Raw genomic sequence first — 25,847 nt, 5'->3', positions numbered from 1 at the left:
CCTCTAAGTGTTCAAGTGAAAGGAAGAGTTGCACATCTCTCACTTGAAAAGCTAGAAGTGATTAAGCTTAATGAGGAAGGCATGTCGAAAACTGAGATAGGCCAAAAGCTAGGCCTCTTGCACCACTCAGCCAAGTTGTGACTGCAAAGGAAAAGCTCTTGAAGGAAGTTAAAAGTGCTACTCCAGTGAACACAGAAATGATAAGAAAGCGAAACAGGCTTATTGCTGATATGGAGAATGTTATAGTGATCTGGATAGACGATCAAAAGGACCACAACATTCTCTTAAGCCAAAGCCTCATCAAGAACAAGGTTGTACCTGTCTTAAGTTCTATGACAGTTGAGAGAGGTGAGGAAGCTGCAGAAGAAAAGTCTGAAGCCAGCAGAGGTTGATTGATGAGGTTAAAGGAAAGAAGCTGTCTCCATAACACAAAAGTGCAAGGGGAAGAAGCAAGTGCTGATGGAGAAGCTGCAGCAAGATATCCAGAAGATCTAGCTAAGAAAATTCATGAAGGTGGTTACACTAAACAACAGATTTTCAATGTAGATGAAATAGCCTTATGTTGCAAAAAGATGCCATCTAGGACTCTCATAGCCCAATGACTGGCTTCAAAGCTTCAAAGCATAGGCTGATCTCTTGTAAGGGGCTAACGCGTCTGATGATTTTATGTTGAAGCCTATGCTCACTTACCGTTATGAAAATCCTAGGGCCCTTAAAAATTATGCTAAATCTACTCTGCCTCTGCTTTATAAATGAAACAACAAAACCTGGGTAGCAACACATCTGTTTACAACATGGTTTAATGAATATTTTAAGCCTACTGTTGAGACCTACTGCTCATAAAAGATTTCCTTCAAAGTATTATCGCTCATTAACAATGCACCTGGTTACCCAAGAGGTCTGATGGAGATTCATATTGTTTTTATTCCTGCTAATACAACACCCGTTCTGCAGCCCATGGATCAAGGAGTAATTTTGCCTTTCCAGTCTTATTAGTTAAGAAATACGTTTCATAAGGCTATAGCTGTCATGGATAGTAATACATTTGATGGATCTGGGCAAGGTAAATTGAAAACCTTCCAGAAAGGATTCAGCATTCTAGATGCCATTAAGAACCGTCATGATTCATTGAAAGAGGTCAAAATATCAACATTAACAGTAGTTTGAAAGAGGTTGATTTTGACCTCAAGGATGAATTTGAGGGGTTCAAGACTTCAGCAGAGGAAGTAACTGCAGATGTGGTGGAAAATAACAAGAGAACAAGAATTAGAAGTGGAGCCTGAAGACATGCCTGAATTGCTGCCATCTCAAGATAAAGCTTTAATGGTGGCTAAGGAGTTACCTCTTATGGATGATCAAAGAAACTGGTTTCTTGAGATGGAATCTCTTCCTGGCGAAGATGCTATGAAGATTGGTGACATGACAACAAAGGATTTAGAATATTACAATAATTTAATGACAAAACAGTGGCAGAGTTTGAGAGGATTGACTCGAATTTTGAAAGAAGTTCTACTGTGGGTAAAGTGTTAGCCAACAGCATCATATGCTACAGAGAAATTGTTCGTGAAAGGAAGATTCAGTCGATGTGGTAAATTTCATCATTGTCTTATTTTAAGAACTAGCCACAGCCATCCTAACCTTCAGCAACCACCACCCTGATCATTCAGCAGCCATCAGTATCGAGGCAAGACCCTCCACCAGCAAAAAGATTACAACTCACCGAAGGCTCAGAGGGTTAGCATTCTTAAGCAATGAAGTATTTTTTAATTAAGCTATGTACATTTTTTTTAGTCATAATGCTATTGCACGTTTAATAGACTGCATTATAGTGTAAACATACCTTTATATGCACAGGCAAACCAAGAAAATTGTGTGACTTGCTTTATTGCAATATTTGCTTTATTGCTGTGTTCTGGAACTGAACGTGCAATGTCTCCAAGCTACGCCTGTGAAGTTAGACCGTGAAATAAAAATAGAAGATTGAAACCACGAAGGAAAGCAGAAGAAAAATGGCCTATGACTATCCAGCAAGAAGCACAGGGTAAATTTTTATGCTCAAAGGAAGGAGCAAAAATGTAGTGGAATTCATAGTTTTCATTAACTGATGAAATGGAGCACACCAAATTTTCAAATAGGGTAGGTTTCTCCCACCATGAAATTAGAAAAGGACTTCAATGCATGAGTCATTTAGGAGGAAAGTGAAGTAATAGAATGGACATTGCCTTTAATATCCATTTAATCTAATGGAAGAAATGGTCTTTCAGCAAACCCGTTTTATCCCACCACAGCCGTAACATTGAATGTTATCCACAGGTGGTGACCCTCAGCAGATATGGTCAGGCAGGTAACATTTAGTGTCTAATATGACAGTAGGAGGATTTGAGGACAGGTGTCCTGTCATCTTTCCAGTCATTCTGCTTTGAAGGCCCACTGCCAGGAGTTTCAAGTTCAACTCTCCCCATAAGCTGGAAAGATGTCAGTTCGAGGCTGAAATTTCTGGTGAAAACTTGGAATGCAAAAAAGATTGTGTTGTTGATTAGAGAAAAGAGCCATTTGTTTTGAACAACGCAAGTGAAGCAGTTCCACATACTGACTGCATATTATTAGGCTTTAGCCAACGTTTTTTTTTGATTTTCTAACACTGGGAATGGAGCAGTAAGACAAGACAGTGATTGCCTATTAATTGTTTGAGTGAAAGGCACGTTTCCTCTGATGATGGCTTTGAGAAATCCAGGCTTATTAGAGCAAAGTGGAATGCAAGCGAAGGGACAAATCTTCACGCTTCATTGCCACCATCTAATTGCAACCCCAAAATACTGAATCCCTATTAGTAAGGACAACGTTTGGTCCCATGAGTCTAAAATGTCATGTTGGAGCACACAATCCTCACAAACAAAATGTTAATGATAATGATACTAATGACCATAATAATAATTATAACCTCTATTTCCATAGCATTTGAATTCAAAAAACGCTTTGCAGATCTTGTTTCATTTTGGTCTCACTTCAACTCTGGCAGGGATGTTGAATTGATTTACACTAAAATCACTGTTTTCAAACAAATAAAGCACCAAAGACTTTCATTTACTTGATTTCTCAGCCCCAGAACTTATGAGCAAAATGCACCAGGACCAGAACCCTGGTCTCTTGAGTCTCAGGCCACATAGTTCCCTAGAATTTGAAGAACTCAGAGAAGCGAAATTAGTCAAGTTTTTGATATGGGTTGATCACCGTGGAATTATTATACAAAAGTCCTCAGTGTTGGAACAAAATGTTGTCATGGGTAGGTATCAGAATAGAAGTTTTCAAGCTAATAGAGGAAAGGCAAGAAGCAATTAAATTGGAATAATAAAGAATGTTTAGAAAAAACTGGAATGTGACGGAGATTAGAGGTAGAAATCTTAGGTGAGGTTTTCTGGGGTTTTTTTTTTACAGATTTTATTTTTTTTCCTTTTTCTCCCAAAGCCCCCCGGTACGTAGTTGTATATTTTTTAGTTGTGGGTCCTTCTGGTTGTGGCATTTGGGATGCCACCTCAGCATGGCCTAATGAGCGGTGCTGTGTCCCTGCCCAGGACCAGAACCGGGGAAACCCTGGGCCATGAAGCGGAGTGAGCGAACTTAACCACTCTGCCACTGGGCAAGCCCCAGGCAAGGTTTTAAAACAAATCCTCATGACAAAGAACAGCATAGACAACATTGTGCAAATATTGAAATAGGAATTGGCTTTGTGTACAGGTGGACTTACATAAAGGACTCAAATATAACATATGTAATTTTCATGAGTGTTTGGCCAATGGACAAAGTTTATGAGTACAGGTAAGTTTTGTGAGTTGACACATTTCCTTTCTAACGGTGAGAGGGTGTTGTCCAACAGCCTGGGCTTTGGAGTCAGGCTGACCCGGCTCCACCACTTACATCCTGTGTATGCGAACTGGCGATTATTCTCTGGTCTCAGTTTCCTAACGCACAAAATGGGATGACAGTATATATCCAGCAGGGGTTGAATGAGAATTGAATGAAATAGAGTGAATAAAGTACTTGGCATATTGGCCCACACATAATAGGCTCTAGACACATGTTCCTCCAATTCCAACATGAAGGGAGAACCCTATCCAGCCTGGAGAGTGGTTGCAGCCAACGACACTGACACAGCAGCAACTCTCCAGAGGATTCAGCTGTACTTCCAGCTGCTCAAATGGAAAGTCACCTTACTGTCCACTCACACACACAGAAATGAGTGTGGAGGTGTTTGTTTATCCTTAGCAGAATTTTCCATCACTTGACAAGAAAAATTGGGACTAAATGTGCCTGTTTCTTACTTTGTTATTGTTCTATGTGCTTTAACTCTTAATCCTTTATTTTAATTGATATCATCTCTAACACCAACATTTATTGACCTTAAAATTAATAGCCAATATGTTTGTGCTTCATGCTCATATTTATCAGAAAAAAGTTAAATTCATAAAGAACATGAGCAGGATGTAAAATCAACTATAGTAGAACTTCGTATAAACCTGAAATACATATTTAAATATGAAATAGCTATAACTATTTAATAAAATAAAAAATACAAGGAGAAACTAGAGAACACAAATCAATGTCAATACATAGGTTTGCGATATCATATTTTCAATTAAAAATATAGTTGACATTTGGTAAATTTATGTGGAATTTATACTGCTGCATTTTAATAAAATATGGGCAACTCAGGCGATTTCAACCAAATGTATTATTTGATTATGCAGATGAATGTATATAAATTAATTAGACAGATTTATTTATTGTTTTACTTGATTTCTATTCTATGCCTTGTGAAAATTATTTTGACCATAAAATACACCATTAATGAATTTTAAAAAGAATGCTTAAAGAAAAAAACATGTAATATAATTATTTAAAATATAGATACTAACCATATATACACAAGCACACTATTTAATGCTCAGTTAACTATTATATTGAGAAAGTTATGGAAATTCAAGATTCACTTTATCCTGAAAAGAATGAAACCTAAGGAATCTAGCTAAGGAAAAGGGACAGGAGGTAACAATATTGTGTTATCACACAGAAATTTTTCAATTCATCTCTTGATTCTCAATTTCTTTAGTATAATGTATCAGAAGTATTCCTACAAAAAAACAAAAGTTCCTAAGATGAAAATTAGATTCTTTAATATATTGACTAAAGACTAAAATTATGTAAATGTAATGTATGATTGAAAAATTAATCTTGTTTTACATAACATGCTTTTTATTTTTTATTATTTTTTTTTTTAGGAAGATTAGCCCTGAGCTAACTGCTGCCAATCCTCCTCTTTTTGTGAGGAAGACTGGCCCTGAGCTAACATCCACGCCCATCTTCCTCTACTTTATATGTGGGACGCCTACCACAGAATGGCTTTTGCCAAGCGGTGCCTTGTCTGCACCCGAGATCCAAACCGTCCGAAGCCCGGGCCACCAAGAAGCAGAACGTGCAAACTGAACCGCTGCGCCACTGGGCCAGCCCCTATAACATGCTTTTTAAATTAAAAACAAAGCATAAGGTTGGAGAAAGAGTCTTACTAACATAATCAATAAAATACCATTTACACTAACAAGATGTATAAAATTAAAATCAGCACATTATGACCTAATTGTATTTACAGCATGAGTTAAAATACTCAACACTGTTTGCTTACTGATTTACTATCAAAATCAGGAGCTTTGCTATATAGGCAGAACTTCTCAAGAATTTTTGCTCTTTTCCTCTCAAATAAGAAATTTGATTCTTCTTTTCTTAAGATTGCCCATTGAATTATTTAACTCCAAACTAGCCCAAAGAGAATATTAGGAAAGCACTTGTGTGTCACTTGGAAATCAAACTGGAAAGAGTTTTAATATTTATAATTTCCATCATTAGATTAACAGTAAATGTATAATCAACTAACATTCCAGCTTCCAAGTGATGTGCCTTTGTAAACTATGACGTTTTGTTGTAAATTTTGACATTATATCTGCAAGAGTCTCTAGAACTATGACATTTAAAATTACACCAATAATATATATAGTTTATTTAGGAGGTGATAACGAAGAAAATAGTGATCTAAAACACTTCAGCAGGCTTTTAGTCTACATACAAATTTGGGGGGAGAAACTGAGAGTCAAAATGTGGGTCATTCCTCATCATGCTTAAATTTCAAACAAAATTCCAAAATAAAACGGGCTTTTGGAGAACATTTTGTAAAGCGAAAGAAAATTCTCATAGGTGCATTTACTTAATAAAATTAGCATATTAACATTTCTAAAAATAATAAATTTTTAATAGAAGTCTTAGAAATTTTGCTATTTTGCATTGCAAATAATTTGGAGGTCCAGCGTTAATACTGCCTGACTCAAAAACCAGTGCTGGTTCACGTGTGAAATTGAGATGACATATAAGAGGAGGCATCAAGTAGGAGAACTCCGTTACCTCAGAACTGAACGTGGGATCCACATGTGAGCTAAGAGTCAACTTGATTGTCAAGTACACATAGAATTGGATTCCCATCAACAAGTGATTGTGCATTGTTTTAGAAGAATGAAAAACTTCCTCCTGATATTTATTTATCTGGCAAATAAGAGAAACATGGTGTCTTCCAGACACAGTTGAATGAAGAGTGAGCTTTCACAAAGTTGCAGAACGGGACAATGTGTTATTTGGTCAAAGAGACCATAAACTATAAAATTCACAGGTTGGGAAAAGGAAGTACTTTAGAAGAGACCAAACATTCTCATGTGTAGAGGCATCATCAACGTTACTGGTCTCCTCCCCCATCCCTGCCATCTACCCACCCACCCTGAAAACATGTCCACTATGATAGAACAAAACAGACTTAAAAAAACACACGTGTCCATGAATGTTAAATGCCTTGAAATGGAGCAGTTAAAATTCATCCCCCATCGTAGCCTGTGGTGAAAGACCAAAGGCCAAATTTTATTCCAGGCTCTGCCACTTAACAGCTGTGACTTTGGGTAAGTTACATAACCTCTGGAATCTCTCTTCCCATTGAAAATAAGAACAATAAATACCTCACAACCTATGGTGTAAGAAAGGCCATGGTAAACACGACTCTAATGGCAGTTTTCTTCCTTTTATTACGCGCTAGGTTGTTCCAAACCACAGGATGTTTATGCTTGTCTAACGATTCTTTTTAATTGCTATTCCATTTTCCCCCACAGATGTACGCCTTCCTGCAGACATTTCCCCTAAACCCACCATTTTTCTTCCTTCAATTGCTGAAATAAAGCTCCATAAGGCTGGAACATATCTTTGTCTTCTTGAGAAATTCTTCCCTGAGGTTATTAAGATCTATTGGAAAGAAAAGGATGGCAATACAATCCCGCAATCCCAGCAGGGAAATACCATGAAGACTGATAACACTTACATGAAATTCAGCTGGCTGACCGTGACTGGAAAGTCAATGGATAAAGAACACAAATGTGTTGTCCAACACGAGAAAAATAAAGACGGGGTTGACCAAGAGATTCTTTTCCCATCAGTGAATGAAGGTACGTGTATTTTAAACATAACCTCCCCGAAGATTTTTTTTCAAAGGGATACCCCACCTTTTCTGTCAAGTATTAATGAAAAATAAGCAAATATAAATATTTCTTAAATATTGTTCCATTTATTGTAGCATAAATGTCCCTCTGTTTCCCCATAGAATTAAAATAGCATAGGCTTTGGAACATAAAAGAGAAAAAGAAAAATTTCCTTAACTTTTCTCAGCCTGAGTTACATCATCCAAAATATTAAGGTCATAGTGATGTATTTTAGGGTAGTTGTTTGGATTAAATGAACGAAGATACATGAAATCGCCTAGGCACTCAGCACACAAGAAATCCTCAAAAAGAGACTTCACTTTTGAGGATCTTATTTGATCAGGAAATAAGAATAATCATCATCTTTCAGGAATGTTCTACTGAGCAAGCAAACTCTCTGTCACTTTCATCTTGCTATATACAAAGTATAACCCAAAAAAAATGTTAGCAGGTGACAAAATGGTCTTCATTTGAGGAAACCAGGGAGCGGCTCAACAAAAAATCACATAATTTGACTACTGCAGTTAGATTATGGTCTCAGGTTTTCCAGATTTGTATTTTATATACCAGCATAAGGTAGAATTTTATAATTAAAGGCTAATGTGTACACACATGCTTCCACTTTACATAACGAATGTCTTTCTGGCTATTGGGAAACGCAACTCAGCAAACATTTATTGTGGAACTGGCCTGTGCCAGGCCTGGAAGGGATGTGTGGATGAGGACACTAGGATGACTTACTGTCCAAGGTGGACGCACTATGGTAAGAGAAGAGATTCTTTTCCTAATCACTGAGTGTCACTGGTGATTCAGGCATGATGTCCCCAAGGAGTTTCTATGATGCAGAGGCTGTGCATATTCAGACAGTGTGGGCAGAGGGCTCAATGGGCCTGGGTCCTGCCAGTGGTCCAGGAACTCTTTAGACTCAGGACTTAAGTCCCGAGTATGAACACAATAGACCAAAGGCCCCAAAGCACCTCTAAATAGGAAGGAATCTGTTTGTACTTTTACCTGTGGTTAACGAGCCCTTTAGAAGCCATGGGGAACAAGCACAGAACAAAACATGCAAAGGCCTTTGCTGTGTACCAGTCTGAATTCTGAAGTCAGTCTTTATCTTCTGAGAGCCTCAGAGTCTCCAATTAACAAGTCCAGTTCAAACTCTTACCCTGAATTTCTTCTGGGGCCGTGATGAAGAGCAAATGAAATAACGTCAGTGAAAACACTTGCTTGTGAAAACATAACATGGAGTATTTATTTATGTATTTATTGTATTTTTTAATATCCTTTCCTAAAACTAACTACAGTAAGATTAAAAGAGTAGCATTAATTTACTATTTCTACAGCTAAGAAACAGAGGGGAAGAAAATACGCAAACTACAAGTTAATATAAACACTGGACTGAAGTGTCCTATTTGGTTGTGATTTTTCTAGAGATCAGGGAAAAAGAAAAAGTACAGTAAGTTCCACGATGATGATCATCCTAGAGAAGTTCCAGTTCAGAATGTGTTTTACTTGGTGCCTAATTTTTGAAACAAATGTCTCCCTGGGCTTCTCAGGGCAACAAGGTTAATGAGGACATTTCTTTCAATGCCATTGGGCAGCAAACTTCTAATTCTGTCTCTTGGAAGTTTTTAGTTTTTTATAAAAGCTAAGAATATAACTTTGAGACACAGATCAATGAAGTGATTTTGAAGAGATAAAATTAATCTCCACCCAGTTTTTGACCAGTGTTTATTGAGAAAGAGAACTTTGGATAGATACCCATATTTTATTATGAAAAACTGTTACTTTATTGTCTTTATCTCAGTCAGTACGTGGTAATAAGTGATTTTGATTTAGCTTTTAATGAATAAGTCGCCTTTAAAGAGACTTTTAAGACATGTTGAAGTCAGTTCTTGAAGATATTTTAACATCTCAACATGATTATGCTAACATTTTCATTCTTGGAATTTATTCCAAATTCTGTAACTCAAACTGAGTTTCAGATCTACCAAAAAAAGATTTCACTGAGTGCATAAATTTGCATACCAGAACCACATCCATATGCACAAGAAGACATCTAAAAGAAAAAGGATGAAACAAAACAGTGGCTTCGACTGTTTTCCTCCATCCAACAGTCAACTCCATCCAATTATCTTTAAAATCTTTTTAAAACAATTTTATCTTTGTAGATTTACTTTCTTTTTTTTTTACATTGTGGATAAGTCTCACCTCAGGTTGTATATATTTTGTGAAGAATAAAAGTGACTTGGCCTATCTTTCTATCTTTAGAAAGAATTGCACTGAAATGCTGAGCTCCTGTGATAAAAAGGTCATTTGCTGAGAGTAATTAAAATATCTGGAAGAGAAGATGTTTTTAGTGTCCACAATGGTGGAATTATGGTGTTCCTCTCTAGATTATTTTCTATGTCTATGGATTATTTTTACAAAATCCTTTCCATGCTCCATCTCACTGAATCCTCCGCAATGATCCTTTGAATGCTGGCTCTGCGCTCACTGGTATGACTCTCAGCAAATTATCCTCCCAACCTTATTCCTTGTTCGCAACAAGTAGTCCTCCAAACTACAACTTATTTCAGTGTGACTGGAGCATTAAATGAGATAATGCATGTGAAGCATTTAACATAGCGCCTGGCACAGTAGTAATCACTCAATAGCTATGAGCTTTATTCATATTGTTGTCATGTCCACAAACCCCACAACTCCGGAAGATCATGGGCATGAGTTGGGGATATTGGGATATGCATGCTCTGGAAAGGTATGCCTGATTCCTTTGCTCTCATGGGAAATGTGTCTAAACTACACTCCTTCAAACGTGAAATTCTGTTGTGGATTCTGAGAGTTGATGGATTGATTTTGGTAGTAACTCTTCATGTCAGCAGCGTGTGCTGAAGACTGCAGAGTAGCCATATTTTATGCTCATTTTTCCATTCGACAAGTGTTTCTCCAACACCCTTTTTTGTGGCAGACACTGTGCTAGGAGTTGTGAATACAGAAGGAAAACAAGATAATCTTAGATATTACAGTCCAGTTGCGAAGAAGAAAAAAGTGTATCCTTCGTGAAGGTCAACATCTTCACGTGCAGAAACACAATACCTGAATGAGATCTACTGACTTACATAGAATCAGATGAACTAGTCATGGAATCATATGGCTCACATTTTTAAGGACAGTCTCTCTGTCAGAGGAGTGTGAGTGTGTGTGTGTGTGCATGCACGCATACACGCATGCACATATAAACACATATATACACTATCAAATAATGGGCATGAATAATTGACTAATACTTGCTCTCCTTTCTTCTAGTTCTCAACTCAAGTCTCCCTGATACTCCTTCTACAGAAGCTTCCCCAGTAAAGGAACGTGGTAAGTTTTTGTATATCCTTGCCTTCCTGTCATGCTATAGCAATTTTTTCCCTTCTGATCCGATTACCTTTTGAACTTCCCTGGTTCATAGGAGACAAGACCAAGTATTCCCGGAATTGTAGGGCTCATATTTTTAATGAGAGTCTCTCCTGTCTCTCTTTGGGTAGATTTTATATAGGTGTGTGTGTATATACAAACAAACATTCGAATACATATATATCATGACAAATAAATAGGCATGAACAGTTGACTAATATTTGCTCTCATTTCTTCTAGAGTCCTCTGCTACTAATACCACAAAACGTTGTCGGAAAGATGAAAGCAGTAAGTTCTTGTATATATTTGCCTTTATGCCATGCTATAGCATTTTTTTCCTCTGGATAAACTTAACTTTTGGACTCCCTTGGTTTAAGGTAGAAAAACAAGAATGGCTGCATTTTGCAGAATAGAGTGATACTTTACATTAATCCATGTCTTCCTAGGAGTCATTGTAACACAGTAAATGCTGGTTTGGGGATGACATGGCTATAAATTAGACCATGCAGTGATAGGCTCTGAATTATGCCAATAACGGACTTCATTCATTTGTGTGGCTTTTTTTGTTGTTGTTTCTACCGACTGAATAATATGTAATATGATGGTGCTTCTAGATTTTTTTTGAAGACTTTGGTCCTTGCTAGTAGCTAATAACATGAACTGACTGTACTGAGAGCTTCCAATATAGAAGTCATTGTGCTGTGTGTTGCATGCAATTTCTTGTTTAATTCTTATGATGCTTCTACGAGGTGGCACAATATATTTTCCCCATTTTATAGATGAGGACAATGAGCTAAAATTAATTAAGTCCCTGGCACTATGCCACACAGCTGGATCTGCGGTTTTAATCCGCCCATCTGAATCCAGAGTTCAGACACTTCATTCAATTCTCTCTTGTTCCTCTACAATTTAGTCCTAGAGCAAGAAACCTCAGAGCCAAGGCACTGAGACATGACAGACGCATGGTGGGGGGTGGGTAAGAGCATGGGTTTCACAGTATCCCAGACTGGACTTGACCCCAGTTCTTTTAATGATCAATTGCATAAAGATGGGTAAATTACTTAATTTTCTGAGCAACACTTTCCTCATCTGCCAAGCAGGAATAATTAAACCTAACTCAGTTATTGAAGAGATAAGGTCACCTTATGTGGAACGTCTAGTGTAGGGTTTCTGATTTATAAGTACCAGTTTCTGGCCCTTTCTTGCTACATGTGTACAAAGAAAGTAACTAGAAGCATTGGCTTTAGCCCTGCTGATCTTCCCTCCATTTCCAATATCAAGAGGTCCCTGGACCTCAGCTAACACCTCACCTGACCAAGGTCAAGGAGTTATGAGCACATCTCCTCTGAGATCCCTTTCCACAGCAAGTGCTAATGATTCTGCAGCTCTGACTGTATGAAGATAAGTCACGTAAAAGGGAAATTTCCACAAGAAGACACACAGCCTAGTGGTTCATTGAATAGCCCGTCTGGCTCACCGTCATTGTCGTTAATTATTTCTTGACATCATATATTTCTCGCCAAACTTCAAAGTGCAATTATCCTATAGCCTCATAGCCACAATGAGAGACTTTTAGGAAGGACAGGTGAGTGAGCCATGACCTCCTAAAACTTTGGAGACTTTGGATTAACCACTCTCTTCCATTTTATATGAAGCCCTCTTTACTCAACCCTCCCACTCTCCTGACCGTGAACACCACCGAATTTCCATGGATTGTACCCTTCGTAGGAATCTCATTGCATGCACAACATGTAATGGTTCAAATGCTTTTGAATCGGGATTCCACTTTACATCTAGGGTTAAGTGTTTGATATCTGGGCTATTAATTGCACTTGGAGAAGCAGAATTACAGAAGTGAGTAATTGCAGAAGTGTGTAAAGAACACTAAGAGTATGTTCTTTAAAGTCATGGTGCTGGGATTGAAATCTGGCTTCTGGTACTTAGTGAATGCATGATGTCAGGCAAGTAATTTCTCTCTCTGTCCTCAGTTTATGTGTAAAATGGGAATGAAAATAATAATCTCATAGTTTATTATAAAAATTAAATAACAGTAAAGATTTGTATGCAAAGCTCTCAGAACAAGCATTTGTCATTTGGTTAGTGGTTAATGAATATTAGCTATTATTATCTCTTAGAGACATGGTGAGGGTAAAGAATCGATAAAAATCTATTTACCAGGGCCAGCCCAGTGGTGCAGCGATCAAGTTCACACGTTCCGCTTTAGCCCAGAGTTCGCCAGTTCGGATCCCAGGTGCAGCCATGCCGTGGCAGGCATCCCACATAAAATAGAGGAAGATGGGCACAGATGTTAGCTCAGGGCCAGTCTTTCTCAGCAAAAAGAGGAGAATTGGCGGGAGATGTTAGGTCAACACTAATCTTCCTCAAAAAAAAAACAAAAACTATTTACTACAAAGCTTTTTTTCCCATTAGACTCATTCATTAAAAATACAACCTTATTTTTTGCATTTTGGAATGCTCTAAATGAATTTAGCAAAGGTTGTTGATTGACATGACCTGTAAACTGGATTCTGTGTTGTCTTGTTGCTGTCTGTGGTGGTAGAGGGGGTAGATGTTTACTTTTGGGTTTTGGTGGTATGGCGTTTCACTGCAATGCAGGTCATCAGAAATAGAGAACCGTGACCACCCTCCATTGATATGTCCCATCGTTTCAAAAGAACAGTTGAAACTAATCATATGACTTCTCTTAGACACTGTGCAGATGCAGCTCACCAGCATCTCTGCCTATTACACCTACCTCCTCCTACTCGTCAAGAGCGCGGTCTACCTTGCCATCATTGCCCTCTGCCTGTTTAGGAGAGCAGCGGTCTGTGGTGATGGAAAGAGTTCGTAACAGATGGTGGCACAATGAAGTCAACATTTATTCATCATTTTTTTGTCCCTGGAATTGTCTCCTGAGCATCAAGCTGGGCTTTCTCTCTGGGTTAGTGTTATGTCAGTTCACATGTGTACTTTTCTGTTATGCCATTATTTTGTGATGGTTTTTCAAACCGCTTGAAACAGAAACATTTTTTCTGTAACAGCAATGAATTCTGCCATTACTTAGTGGCAGGGCCCCAGGTCGTCCTTTAGCACCACTATCTGAATGATCTCCATCAGCTCCTCCAGCAACCCGAATAACCATGCCTTCCGAGTAGAGACGGCATGCAGCTCTAGTCACATCCTGTAGGGCCACGTGACCAGATGACCACCTTGAACCCTTCCATTTTACACATCCTGAAGCCACCATCGCTGTTAGTTGAATTCCATATTTTGTTTTTCATTATAGGCACAATAAAAAAAAGCCAAAAGTCTACATTTGTCTGTGTGTACTTGAATTTGATGAAATCTAACTGAAAATCCAAGGTAAGAAGCAGCATGACACCTGAGCCAACAAATCCAGTGTTGGCTGTGATGATGGTCAACACCACAGCTCTAATTATTTCCCTGAGATAGTGGTCATGACGCTTTCTTTGGGGCACTGGCTCCAAGAGGAGCCACAGTCAAATGAAGGCAGCCAGGTTACTTCTCTTTCAAGTCACCAGATTCGCACTCATTTGGTCTGGGACCTTCCGATGGCATCAGTATAACATCTAGCATGACTTGCACTGCGTGTGCCCAGCTCTACACTAGTGTTTCACAAGTACTCTGTTTCCTGGTCCTCACAGTAACCCCACAAAACATAGACTCACACCAAAAGGCTTCACAGTAGAGAGGTTAAGCCCCTGGACTCTGAACCCCCAGTGCCTGGGTTTGAATCCTGGGTCTGATATAGCCTCTGTGTGACCTCAGGCAAGCTATTTGAACTCTCTGTGCCATCACTTCCTCATCTGTAGAATGGAGTTGCAGCGCCCTGTCTCCTGGAGTTGTGTGGATTAGATGAGTTAATAATTCCTGGTACTGGCACGTCCTCAACAGCATTAGCATCCACTGTTGGCACTTCTACTTTTGAATAGTAGATCCACAGACACACAAAAGCACTGACAGTCATCTCTAATCTTATTTCCTCGCAGAGAGGTTAGATGTGGATGGAATAGGGACTCAGAGAGTTTCTGCTATGACCCAGAGGATCCCAATAATCCTCGAGAGCCCCCAGGGGTAGGTACAATTATAGTCCACAGTGTATAGATTTGGAGAGATTAAGTTCTTGCTCAAGGTCACTATTTTGCAAGTAATAGTCATTTAGAGCCAGGTCACTCTGAAGTCAGAGCTGGTATCTTCTTACCTACTATCAGGTGGCTTTCCCTTCACCCACTGTCCACCGGGAAAAACAAAACAACCAAAACCTGCACAGCTTCTCTACTAAAGGAATCCTCCAAGGGGTCAGTGAGAATTCTCTTAAGGACTTGTGTGTGCATCTGTGTTTTCTCCTCATGTATTTACTCTATTATTAACATAATTACTCCCTTTGTTATCAACAGTATGGAAATCCTACTTTGTTCTGAGAGCCTGTGTCCTAGATTTGCAGCTGCTTTTTGGGGGCTGCTAATGAAATGGACTGAGAGTCTCGGGCAGAGCAGGCCTGTTGGTGGTGCTCTCTGGGTGCACCATTCTGACGCCCCAGCTCCTCCCCTAGACGGAATGGGCCTGGAGGTCCTCAGAATCACCTGTGGAAGCCTCTGGTAGGTTCAGGTGCATTTCTAGGGTTGGATGCACATTATACAACCTTTTTGGTCCAGTAATTTTCCACCCCAGCACGGTTGCCATGTAGTGTGGTGGGAGAAACACTGGCCTAGAGGTCACACCTCACACCCCATAGTAAGAGCCTCGGCTCCTTGGTCTGCCTCTAACTAGCTGTGTCATTTGTTCTTGACCATGTCACATTGTCTAAGTCTACCCAGCTTTAGAAGAAAGTGTTCAAATTAAATAATATCAGGATTCTAATGCAATTTACAAATTCAGTGATTACCATCTGAATGAGGAAATAATAGCAAATGCTGGTATGGTGCTTACTGGTACTGGGCTAAGTACACGTTAACTTCTTTAACTCTCACAAGAATCCTGTGAGACATGTACAGTTATCTCTGTTTTATAGATGGGGAAACAGGCAGAGAGGGGTAAAGAAGTCCCCTTAGTTAGACAGCTGATAAGAAGCAGAGCTGGGATTTGAACCCAGCAGCCTGGCTGCAGGAGCTCTGCTCTTAAATTCTACATTATTTGCTACTAGAGTAGAAGCAGGTCACTTTAGTTTGAACTAAAACAGGAAAATTGCCCTCCTTATTAGGCTAAGAGTTGGGGAAGAGGACTGCCTCTTCGACTGTCCACACTTCCTCTCCTTGTTCCTATGCTGTTCGGACAATCTGAGGGTCATAGGCCAATCCGCCACACGATTTTTATGCTGGGAAGACTTTTATACGCTGACCTCCACCCACCAATAGGGCTTCTGTGACTAAAGTCCATGGCACTGGGTTGGATAAACTGAATACCAGAACAACAGGATGCATCCACAGGTGTGCAATGGAAAACTAGGCAAAGATTTACACAATTCCACATAAAAACACTCGTGTCTCAATAGTCTTTATAGAGCAAGAGTCTCCATCCACTTCTCAGCTGTAACAGAGGGAAGCCTCAAAGCAACAACTATCAGAATTTCCACCTTATAAACTCTCCCTACTCTTTTGGAGTTTTTTTCCTCAGAGACTTCATTTTTTGAAGGCTTTCTGTCAATCACACAGGTCATAATTGAGTAATATTTGATTTCTTCTTTATATTAGTCAAAGTCCCATATGACTCCCAATTAGAAAATCCAAGTAATAAGGGATAACCAAAGATACTACACCAACATGATACAGTTCACCCAAAAGGCTAGAAACTCAATATTTTCATCAGTCATGAAATCTTATCTGGGTAAATGCATGGACTCTATCAAGTTCTACTAAGCTGTTTTGCTTGATTACTATCTTTTCTTTGTTTGAATAACAACAAGCGCCTACCACTTAGTGAGCATCAGGAATTCTGCTAGGCAGTTTGCATGCTTTATGTCTAATGCTCTCACTGTACCACATACGGGTATCATGCTCATATCACTGATGAGAAGACTAGGTCCCAGAGAAGCTAAGAAATATGTCTAAGAGTAAACACAGAGTAATGCCCGAGTCCACATGACTTCAGGTCTGCCTGACTTAAGACCTGCTGCTCTAGCCATTATACCAGTGGCTCTTTCCTGGGAGCTTTTAAAATCCACTGAGGCCCAGACTTCATCACAGGACAGGATATCTTTTAAAATCTCCTTTATTAATTCTAATGTGCACCAAAGTGGAGGTCAGCAAATGACTGAAAGAGCTCCTGAGCTCCAGGGCTGCTGTCCCAGATCACAATGAGGAGCCATCACAGAGCCCATCACACAAGTGTAAGATGCAGCTACACTTTACATGCTGCAACCTGAAAAGTGTTCTAATCATTTGACCCATCAATTTCCTAAGGAAACAAAAGGTATGTACCGAGATTTATGTGCAAGGATGTTCATTTACTGTAGCATCTTTTATAGCAGCCCCAAATCAACCAAAATTTGCAAGAAGAAACTAAAAAATAAACTAAAAGATGACGTATGATTGTCTACTATGCATCTTCCCAAAATGTAGATTGTTTAAGGAAATGGAAAGTTAATCAGGAAGAATTGGAAAAATAATATGCATAGCCTAACCCAATAAAAATTGTTAGCCAATACCTTCACATGATTCAAAAATCAAAACACTCTAAAAAATGCATTGAGATCTTGCTTCAACCACTGTCCCTATCTCCCCACTTCTTACAGGTCATACTTTTGTTTCTTGTGCATCCTTCCAGTTTTTATTTATGCAAATATGAATGTACACATATAAATACATATACCTGTATATATATATTCTTATTTCCCTGTTTTTTACACAGAGGTAGTGAACGATATACATTATTCTGCACTTCTCTTTTCCCTTAAACATCCTACAGCTCTTTTCACGTCAGTGTAGAGGGACACTGAGATGGCTGCATGATATTTCACTGGTGAATGTCAACACCTTATACAGTCAGCTTCCTGTGATAGACCAGTGGCTCATTTCCAGCCCTCTGCTTTATAAGAAATGCTGAAATTACAACATTGTTTTCTCTCACTTTGAACGTGTGTGTTGGGTATTTTGATAGGTATTTCCAACTTGCCCACAATCGCGAGAGCGCCATTTTGTACTTCTACCACCGTGTTGGCCAATGCCAAGAGTGTGCCTCAGGTCTTTCTAATCGGACAGGTGAAAAGTAGTATCTCAATACTGTTTTAATTTACTTTTCTCTTACTCTGAGTGAGGAGAAGCATCTTTTCATATATTGAAAGTTATATCTCTATTTCTGTGAAATATTTGTTCCCGTCCTTTGACCATTTCTTCTACTGAGTAAAAAGACCAACATGTATCACACTCATTTGTATGCATCTCTGTACTTCTGCAATCATAGGCATAAAACAACACGTTCAATTTATGGTAGAGGGTGAAAAAAAAAATAAGAGATTGTATATTTTTGTATTTTCTCTAACTAATCCCTTTAAAGTAAAAACTTCCATATGTTACAATTAAAACAATATCTCAATTAAAATTGGCAAAATTTTTTGTTTGCTTCTATACAATCAGCTTCAGTTTCTGTGAAACATGTTCCTTTTGGAAACCAAGTAGAGATTCCCATCTGGAAACAGAATAAGACCCAACAGATAGAAGAAAGATTGATAGATCTACTCCTCGATCCCGATGAATCTGAGCAGATTCTCTAGGCCAAATATCCAGCCCTCTCCTTAGAGACCTGGAACTATATCTATATTGGGAAAGAGTAGAAGCAAAGAGGGGAAACCTGCAAATCACTGAGAGCTTTGCACAGCTGACTTCACTGCCAGGCGCTACTAGGCAGTGTCTCCAGTGGTTTCCAACTTCTGAGCAACTTCCTCCCGCACTGGGCCTGGGCTGCCCTGAATGAGGGGGCACAGAGAGCGAGAGCACAGGTGGTGGTGGAGGGCATAGCCTGGGTGGCGGGAGGGGGCTGGTGTGGCTGCTGGCGTGTTATTTTCTCAGGCTTCTTTTGTTTACACGCTCTGTCAAATGTGGTTGATTCGTGGAAAATGCTCAAAGCTAAACCCACCCTTACTGGTGGGGTTCTGCAAGTAGTGGCTAGGGTGTCAAAAGATAAATTAAGGAGAGTTAAACCATAACGAGTTTTGCTCATTTTCAAAAGGTCACAGCTAATGGGAGGAAAATATCCATCTATACACACATGCGATTGCTGTCAAACACGCTCTTAGGCTGTGGTCGGGGGTTCCCTGCTTCTTATATACAGCGTTTACTCCAGTTAGCCACATTGTGAGTTGGGAGTCTTATGCCAAGGACTGTTGAGATGCCTCATCTCAGTCCACTCTCATGACCCTGTTTTGAAGGAAAGAGCAGACAGGACATCTTGGAGCACTAAGATCATCCTAACAGTCCACCAAGTATCTGAGCTCTTCCATGTTATTCGATTTACTGAGGCTGGTAGTTTTGGTTTCATTTTCTGAGTGTGGACAGAGTGACATAGTCCTGTGCCTGTGAACCTGGTAGCAAGGATTTACTGTAAATGAGGGCAACAGTGATATGCTTTTTCCCTCACAAGAACACAGAGACACAGAGGCCCTGAGTTCAACAGTGTAATTGAATGTCATATACTGAATCATATAAATCCCTCTAAAATGAGTCAGAGTCAACCCGAGCAAGGCTTAACAGAGGACACTGACATCAGATAAAAGTGTCATTGGGTTCAATTAGAAGAGGGTTGTTCAGCAATGTGAGCTTAAAGAGCAAATGTCCGCACTCCCACCCACCCAAGCATGGGAGAGAGTGGGTGCCCAGGCCCACGGACGCAATCTGTCCATCTCAGTGGAAGTGGAGCTCTATCGTTGAGATCAATGCCTTAGGCTTTCACAGCCTGACCTCATGGAACATTGAAATCATTCACTCCATTCTTCTCAGGGCTCTGAGAGCCAACTTCTGGGTGAGCCTTGGCTTCCTGTGAGGATGGGCTGCGTCTGCTGGTTGAGCCCAGCATGTCTGGAGGAGAGCTCTTTCTCAGGTTAAATTAATACGCTGACATCCTGCTTAGGTATCATCTGCGGGCTTCGGCACCTACTCTCTTGGTGTCCACTCTTGAGACAGGACATTCTCACTGTGGTAACGCCATTGAGTTCCTGAAGTTTTAGTTCCACAGCAGCCCCTGGAGCTGTTCCTCATTCCTTTCTCCTTCATGGGAAGCTCTTCCGGTTAGGACCCAGCCTGTCAGTGAACTTTCCAGTTACATTTCTGTCATTTGGCCCATTCTTAGAACAAACACAGGTGGAGTTGACGTGATCTGCACAAATGGCCAATTTCCACCCAAAACAGCACCATTTCCACTACATACAAGTGAGTTTTTCTTGAATGACCCAATGGATAATGGAAGAAAACTACAGACAGGCTGCTTTCCTGTGAAGCATTGAGGTGAATGTACATGTTTTAAAAAATAGTTCACCATAGGCTTTAGTTCGTTTTAATTCAAATTAGTTAAACACAAAGGGAAAATGATGGCAATGATTTCATAGCGTGGGTCCAAAATAGGAGTACTCAGCCTATTTCAGAACCACAGTTTAGGGGAAAGATACTATTTAATGATAAAAGTAATAGAAAATGTCTACTGACTTTTTTATGTATTCACAATCCTTCCTTGTCCTCTCTTTGTAATTCAAACACATTTCGCCAAATCCATAACGCAAAACAAGATAAATAAACATAATATTTTTGATATGTTGGATTTTTATTACTTTTTAAAATTGTACAAAGAGCCCGTGTACATGAGTTATAAAACAGAAGGGAAGTCTAGGGTGTTCAAAAAGAAATACAAAGAAATCTGAAACATGAAACAAAAAAATTCCATTCTGCAACTCAAAATAAAAAGATACTTTACTTCCTAAAACAATTTTATTCTAATATATTAGGAAGTCTCCTGATTAGGAATGTAGCACAAGACTTTTCGGCAACTATTCATTAACAGATCAGACTCAGTTTCATTGATTACAAGACAGATCGTTCCATTATCTTACCAGCCACAGGCAGGCCACTGAATGTACGTGGATGTGGGACAGTGTCTGTGAGGTATGACAACAAATAAACTTTTTTATTAGCTGTTCAGTGAAGTCAGCAGTCGAGGTCAGCATTTCAGCCTTCAATAGGGAGACTCCATCTCCAGTCCTTATTTTCCTCCGGTGACTTTCAATGGGAGTTTTTCACACCAAAAAAGAGGTAACACAAAAATATTTGAGATGCAGTGTAAAGGCAAAATGCTACATTTGCCTTAGGAATTTACAACAACGTTTGTGTCCTGAAGATGAGCTGTGTTACAGACACTTAAAGGGCCCTGGGTGTGGCCACACAGAATTTATTCAAGGAGTTTTAGAAGAGGATCTCCTATTCACATGCCCACACTGCTGCTTCACGTCCAACCACTGCTGTGGAAAGAAGGGGCCGTAGCATGTCAGGTGCTTCTGCTGCAGGCACAGGGCCTCCACCCACCACGACTCCGGCCACCTCTGCTTCTCCACGACTCCGAGTCCATCCACGACCTCTCCCTTCTGTGACTAAACAATTAGACAGAGTCGCTGCTGCTACAGTTGACTTCAGTTTATTTGCTTGTCTCTCTGAGGATGAAATATTTCCTGTGATGACCTGAAGGGATTCACCCACGTGCCCACCTTGAGGCCCAGCACGAGCTGCTGCTCTGACGATCACGTCCTTCATCTCTGAGGCTCCAGAGCACTTGAGAGATATCCCAGTGCAGGGCTGGCGCAGACCCTGGACACAAACTGGGCGGGCCTGAGTCCCAGCTCTGCCACTTGCTCTCTGTGTGACCTTGGAGAAGTTACTCACCCACTCTGGCCTCACTTGCTTCAGGTGTAAATGGAGACAATAACAGGACCACATCTCATAGGACTGCGACCCCACAGCTCACTAAGTTAGAGTTTGCAGATAAACATCTGACAAGGAGACATTCTGACTAAGTCAAGAATAATGAACTCATGCTCATTCTTTGGGAATTTGGAATTCATAGGTATTTTTCCGACTTCACAAATATATACTCATACAGAAAATATTAAGAAATGTTACTTTAATAAAATGTAACTGATAAATTCATGTAAATATGACAAATCTGGCTATATACTTGTACTCATATTCTTTGAATTTTACTTTGAATCTACTCAAAGAAAATGCTCCATATTTAACTACTTTGTTGTTACAGTTTCATTTTCAAAGACTTCCTTTAACAAAAATGGCACTCCTAGTTCTACAAGTGGTGTTTCAGTGTCCTGCTTTTCTTCAGCTTCTTCAGATCCTACACGGTAGGGAAGGGGAAGGAGAAAAAGCATCGCATTCCAGTAAAGTGAGAAACGATTTCTTCAAAATTACAACAAATATGCATAACATTTTAAATGAGAGATGCATATGTTTAATCCTCAAGAGATTTAGGTTAACAAAACTAACTATAAGATAAAGTTTTACTTTCTTTGAAGAGGAAAGCCTTTAAAATAGGATCTATCACTCACACTAATCTGTGAAAATGGATTCACTTATGTACGTCTAAAATTATTCATCTAGACCAAGAATTATTATCCACTGCTATTTCTCCTCCACAACTTTGCTAAAATGCTTGCATATGTCTTTCAAGTGCAAATAACTTTGAGCTTTGTTACAAATAATTTAATATACATATTTTTTAAATTGCTGTCCCCAGTGACCGATGCCAGATGGTCAATCTCACGACTGTTGCCAGAGAACACTGCCACAACCATTCTGGGTCACTGCCTCACGAGCCTTATCTTATTCGTGCATTTGTCCAAGTCATTTCACCCTGGAATTGTTTCCTTAGGAAATATCCATGTGGAAACAATAACACTTGTTTTCCATTATGTAAATTACCTCTCTAAAAATTAGGAAGCAGTTTAAATGTCTGAGAATAGAGGAAAACTTAAATAATTATATTTCCAGTAAACATCTTACATCAACTTAAAAATATATTTACAGTTTATAAAAACATGGAAAATACATGTGCTATACAGCTAAAGCAAATATGTAATAAATGAAACTGCAGGTACTGTAAGATCATAGTCAATAAAAATAAAAAACTAAATATAAATGTGTAAATCAGAAAGACTAAAAGAAAATAACCTGGTGGCTTACATAGATTTCCAGAGAGTCCAAAATTTCTACAGTAAACTGAAACTGACATTTAATTCTTAGACTATAAATAACATGAGCAGTGTGACCACCATTGTGTTAATTACAAACACAAACTAGAAGGAAAGAAACCAAACTGTCACACTGATGTTGCTGAGTCGTGTGAAGGACAGGGGATCTTTATTTTTGTCTTTCCATATTTGTATAAAAAGCTTGCATTACTCTCACAATCAGGGAAGTGAATACAAAGGAGCGGTGAGAAGACCGAGGCAGCAGGGCAGGGATGTGACCTCCTCACGCTCAGCAGCAGCCTGCCTCCCATGCTTTCCTCACGTCAGATAACACACTTCAAGAGGGACATGTTTTCTTATGAGAACGACTACCTGGACTATAGCCAAGAACAAACCTGGTACAGGAGAAAGAATGGCCGAGAATCCTAAGAAAACATCATGTCCCACATCTTAACCTCAACAATGTCACACAGTCCAGGTTACTTTTGTGGTGAAATAAATAGAGAAAAGTATGGTGGTTGGAAGGCTTCCCTTTCCAGCCATTAAACTGCTGTAAATCGTAGAGACACTGGGGTGGTTTAACTGCCTTCTCACTTTGAAAGGAGTCTGAGGAAGACGGTCAGACCAAGTCTTCCTGCTTCTGGGCTCCCATCCCACCTGTCAGGCTAACGGCATTGCAGCCACAATGAGCTGACACATCTTGGAATTATTTGTGAGTCCTAAATGAAGCAAAACTTTTCATTAAAACTTAATAATATGCATGCTTTACCTAACATAAATGTGAGTGCCAGCAAGAACTTCCGGCTCTGGTCAAGTGAGGAGGTCAGTAATTCTCATTTAGAAAAGTAATTATAACAGCGGACGAGATGAAAAACTAACCATCTCAGCACTCAGGAAATGACCACAGGCATACAACAGTCTGAGAAGTGCTTATGCTTGAAAAACTTCAGAGTTCACACAACAACAGTGGTGTTCTTGCTTGGAACTGCTCTCATTCCTTTCCCACCTCCCAACACCCAGCTCGATGGGCATGAAGGTTTTTCCAAGGTAGGGCAGTCCATGAGGACTGGTAGAAAATTGGCCCAGGTGAAGGGAGCTCACTTGATTTGGGGTGAGGAGTGATGTGAAGGTGACCTGACAAACTCAGCGGTGTGCAAGCGGGAAGGGCCAGAGGCTCTGCAGGTTCCAAGTTGTGGTCGTCACTGCAGCGAGCACACGCTTGACTGAAGCTGTGTGCATACTTAGCAGAGACTCATAAGAACAATGCTAGCCAAAGACTCCTGGTCAACCCTGAGGCTGTGAGCATATGCAGAGGAGACAAGAAAGGACTCAGCAAAAAGTACAAGCCAGGAAAGACTCAAAATGGCCTGAAATTTGAATGTGCTACCCAATTCATACACATATCCACGTGGCAGATGATGGAAGTCTTAATCAAGGGGCTTGAGCACAATCTCTGTCCAATCACTGGCTACCACTAAGCTATGCAGACACAGGGGTTCCCACTAGGAAGTTAGGCTTAAAAATAAGAGAATTAAAAAGAAAAAACAACACTGAGAAGAGACATCAGCAGCGACACACCACAAGGGACATCATTTCACAGATTTAGCTCAGGCAGGTTTCTAAGCAAACAAACAGCAATAAAAGCAACATTAAGGGGGTAAAATCAGAAGCTAGGGTTGCTACAATATATTTTCAACAAAATATTTTTCAATAAAAAATTAGAAGACAGGGAAAAATCAGAAAAGTGTGAAAACAAAACAAAAACGACAATTCAATACAAACTGTGTCTGAGTGTATCCAGATATTTTATTTAGCAGAGACTTCAAAACAGCTGTTATAAATACGTTCAAAGAAATACGGAAAACCATGTTTAAAGAATTAAAGTACAACAACAATAAATCTACACGTAGAGATTCTCAAGAAGGAGACAAATTACAAAATTAAAAAATTTTAAAAATGAAATATGGAGTACAAAATTATATAACTGAAGTGAAATATCCACTAGAGGTGGTTAAGAGAATACTCAAGTAGGCAGAAGACACAATATGTAAACTCGGAAACAGAATCACAGAATTTACCAAATCTGAATAATAGACAGAAAAAGAATGAAAAAAAATCAGAGCTTGGAGACCTGTGAGACAAAATAAACCACACCAACGTACATATAATGGCACTCACAGAAGAAGAGAAAAGGAAGAAGAAGGAAATCTGTTTGAAGAAGTAATGGCCACAACTCCCCAAATTTGTTGAGATATACTAATCTACACATCTAATAAGCTAAACAAGCACTTATTAGTGTATATAAAAAGAGATCCACATGTAGACACATCATAGGCAACGTGCTAAACCCAGGAATGCATGAAAACACAATACTTCAAAATTTATAACATGTTGGTAAAACAATGCCTAGGGGGAAATTTATGACTTTAAATGCTGTATCAAAAGAAGATCTAAAATCAACCATGAAAAAGCAAAACAAGCTAAACCCAGCCCAAGCCAAGTAAAGGAAGTAATAAAAATTGAAATGGAAATAATTGAAATAGAAAACAGAAAACAAGAGAAAAACATCAATGAACACAAAAGTCAGTTCTTTGAAAATATCAACAAATTTTACAAACCTCAAGGTAGAAGTACCAAGAAGAATGAGAGAAGACACAAATTAACAAAGTCAAGAAAAAAAGGAAGAACATCAC

The 25,847-nt window shown here is 39.3% G+C and overlaps 1 gene segment (V, D, J or C); it reads left to right on the top strand.

Moving 5' to 3' along the window:
• Positions 1 to 14,274, top strand: part of LOC102149163 (T-cell receptor gamma chain C region C10.5-like) — a 49,978-nt gene extending 35,704 nt beyond the window's left edge. The window contains 4 exon segments of the C gene segment in view: positions 7,197 to 7,526; positions 10,866 to 10,925; positions 11,202 to 11,249; positions 13,670 to 14,274. Coding sequence covers positions 7,197 to 7,526; positions 10,866 to 10,925; positions 11,202 to 11,249; positions 13,670 to 13,812 — 581 coding nt within the window.
• Positions 14,275 to 25,847: the final 11,573 nt, after the last annotated feature.

Source organism: Equus caballus, chromosome 4, assembly GCF_041296265.1.
Source record: "Equus caballus isolate H_3958 breed thoroughbred chromosome 4, TB-T2T, whole genome shotgun sequence".
NCBI lineage: Eukaryota > Metazoa > Chordata > Mammalia > Perissodactyla > Equidae > Equus > Equus caballus.
Note: the sequence above shows the minus strand (reverse complement) of the source record. Positions and strands in the feature narration are given on the sequence as shown.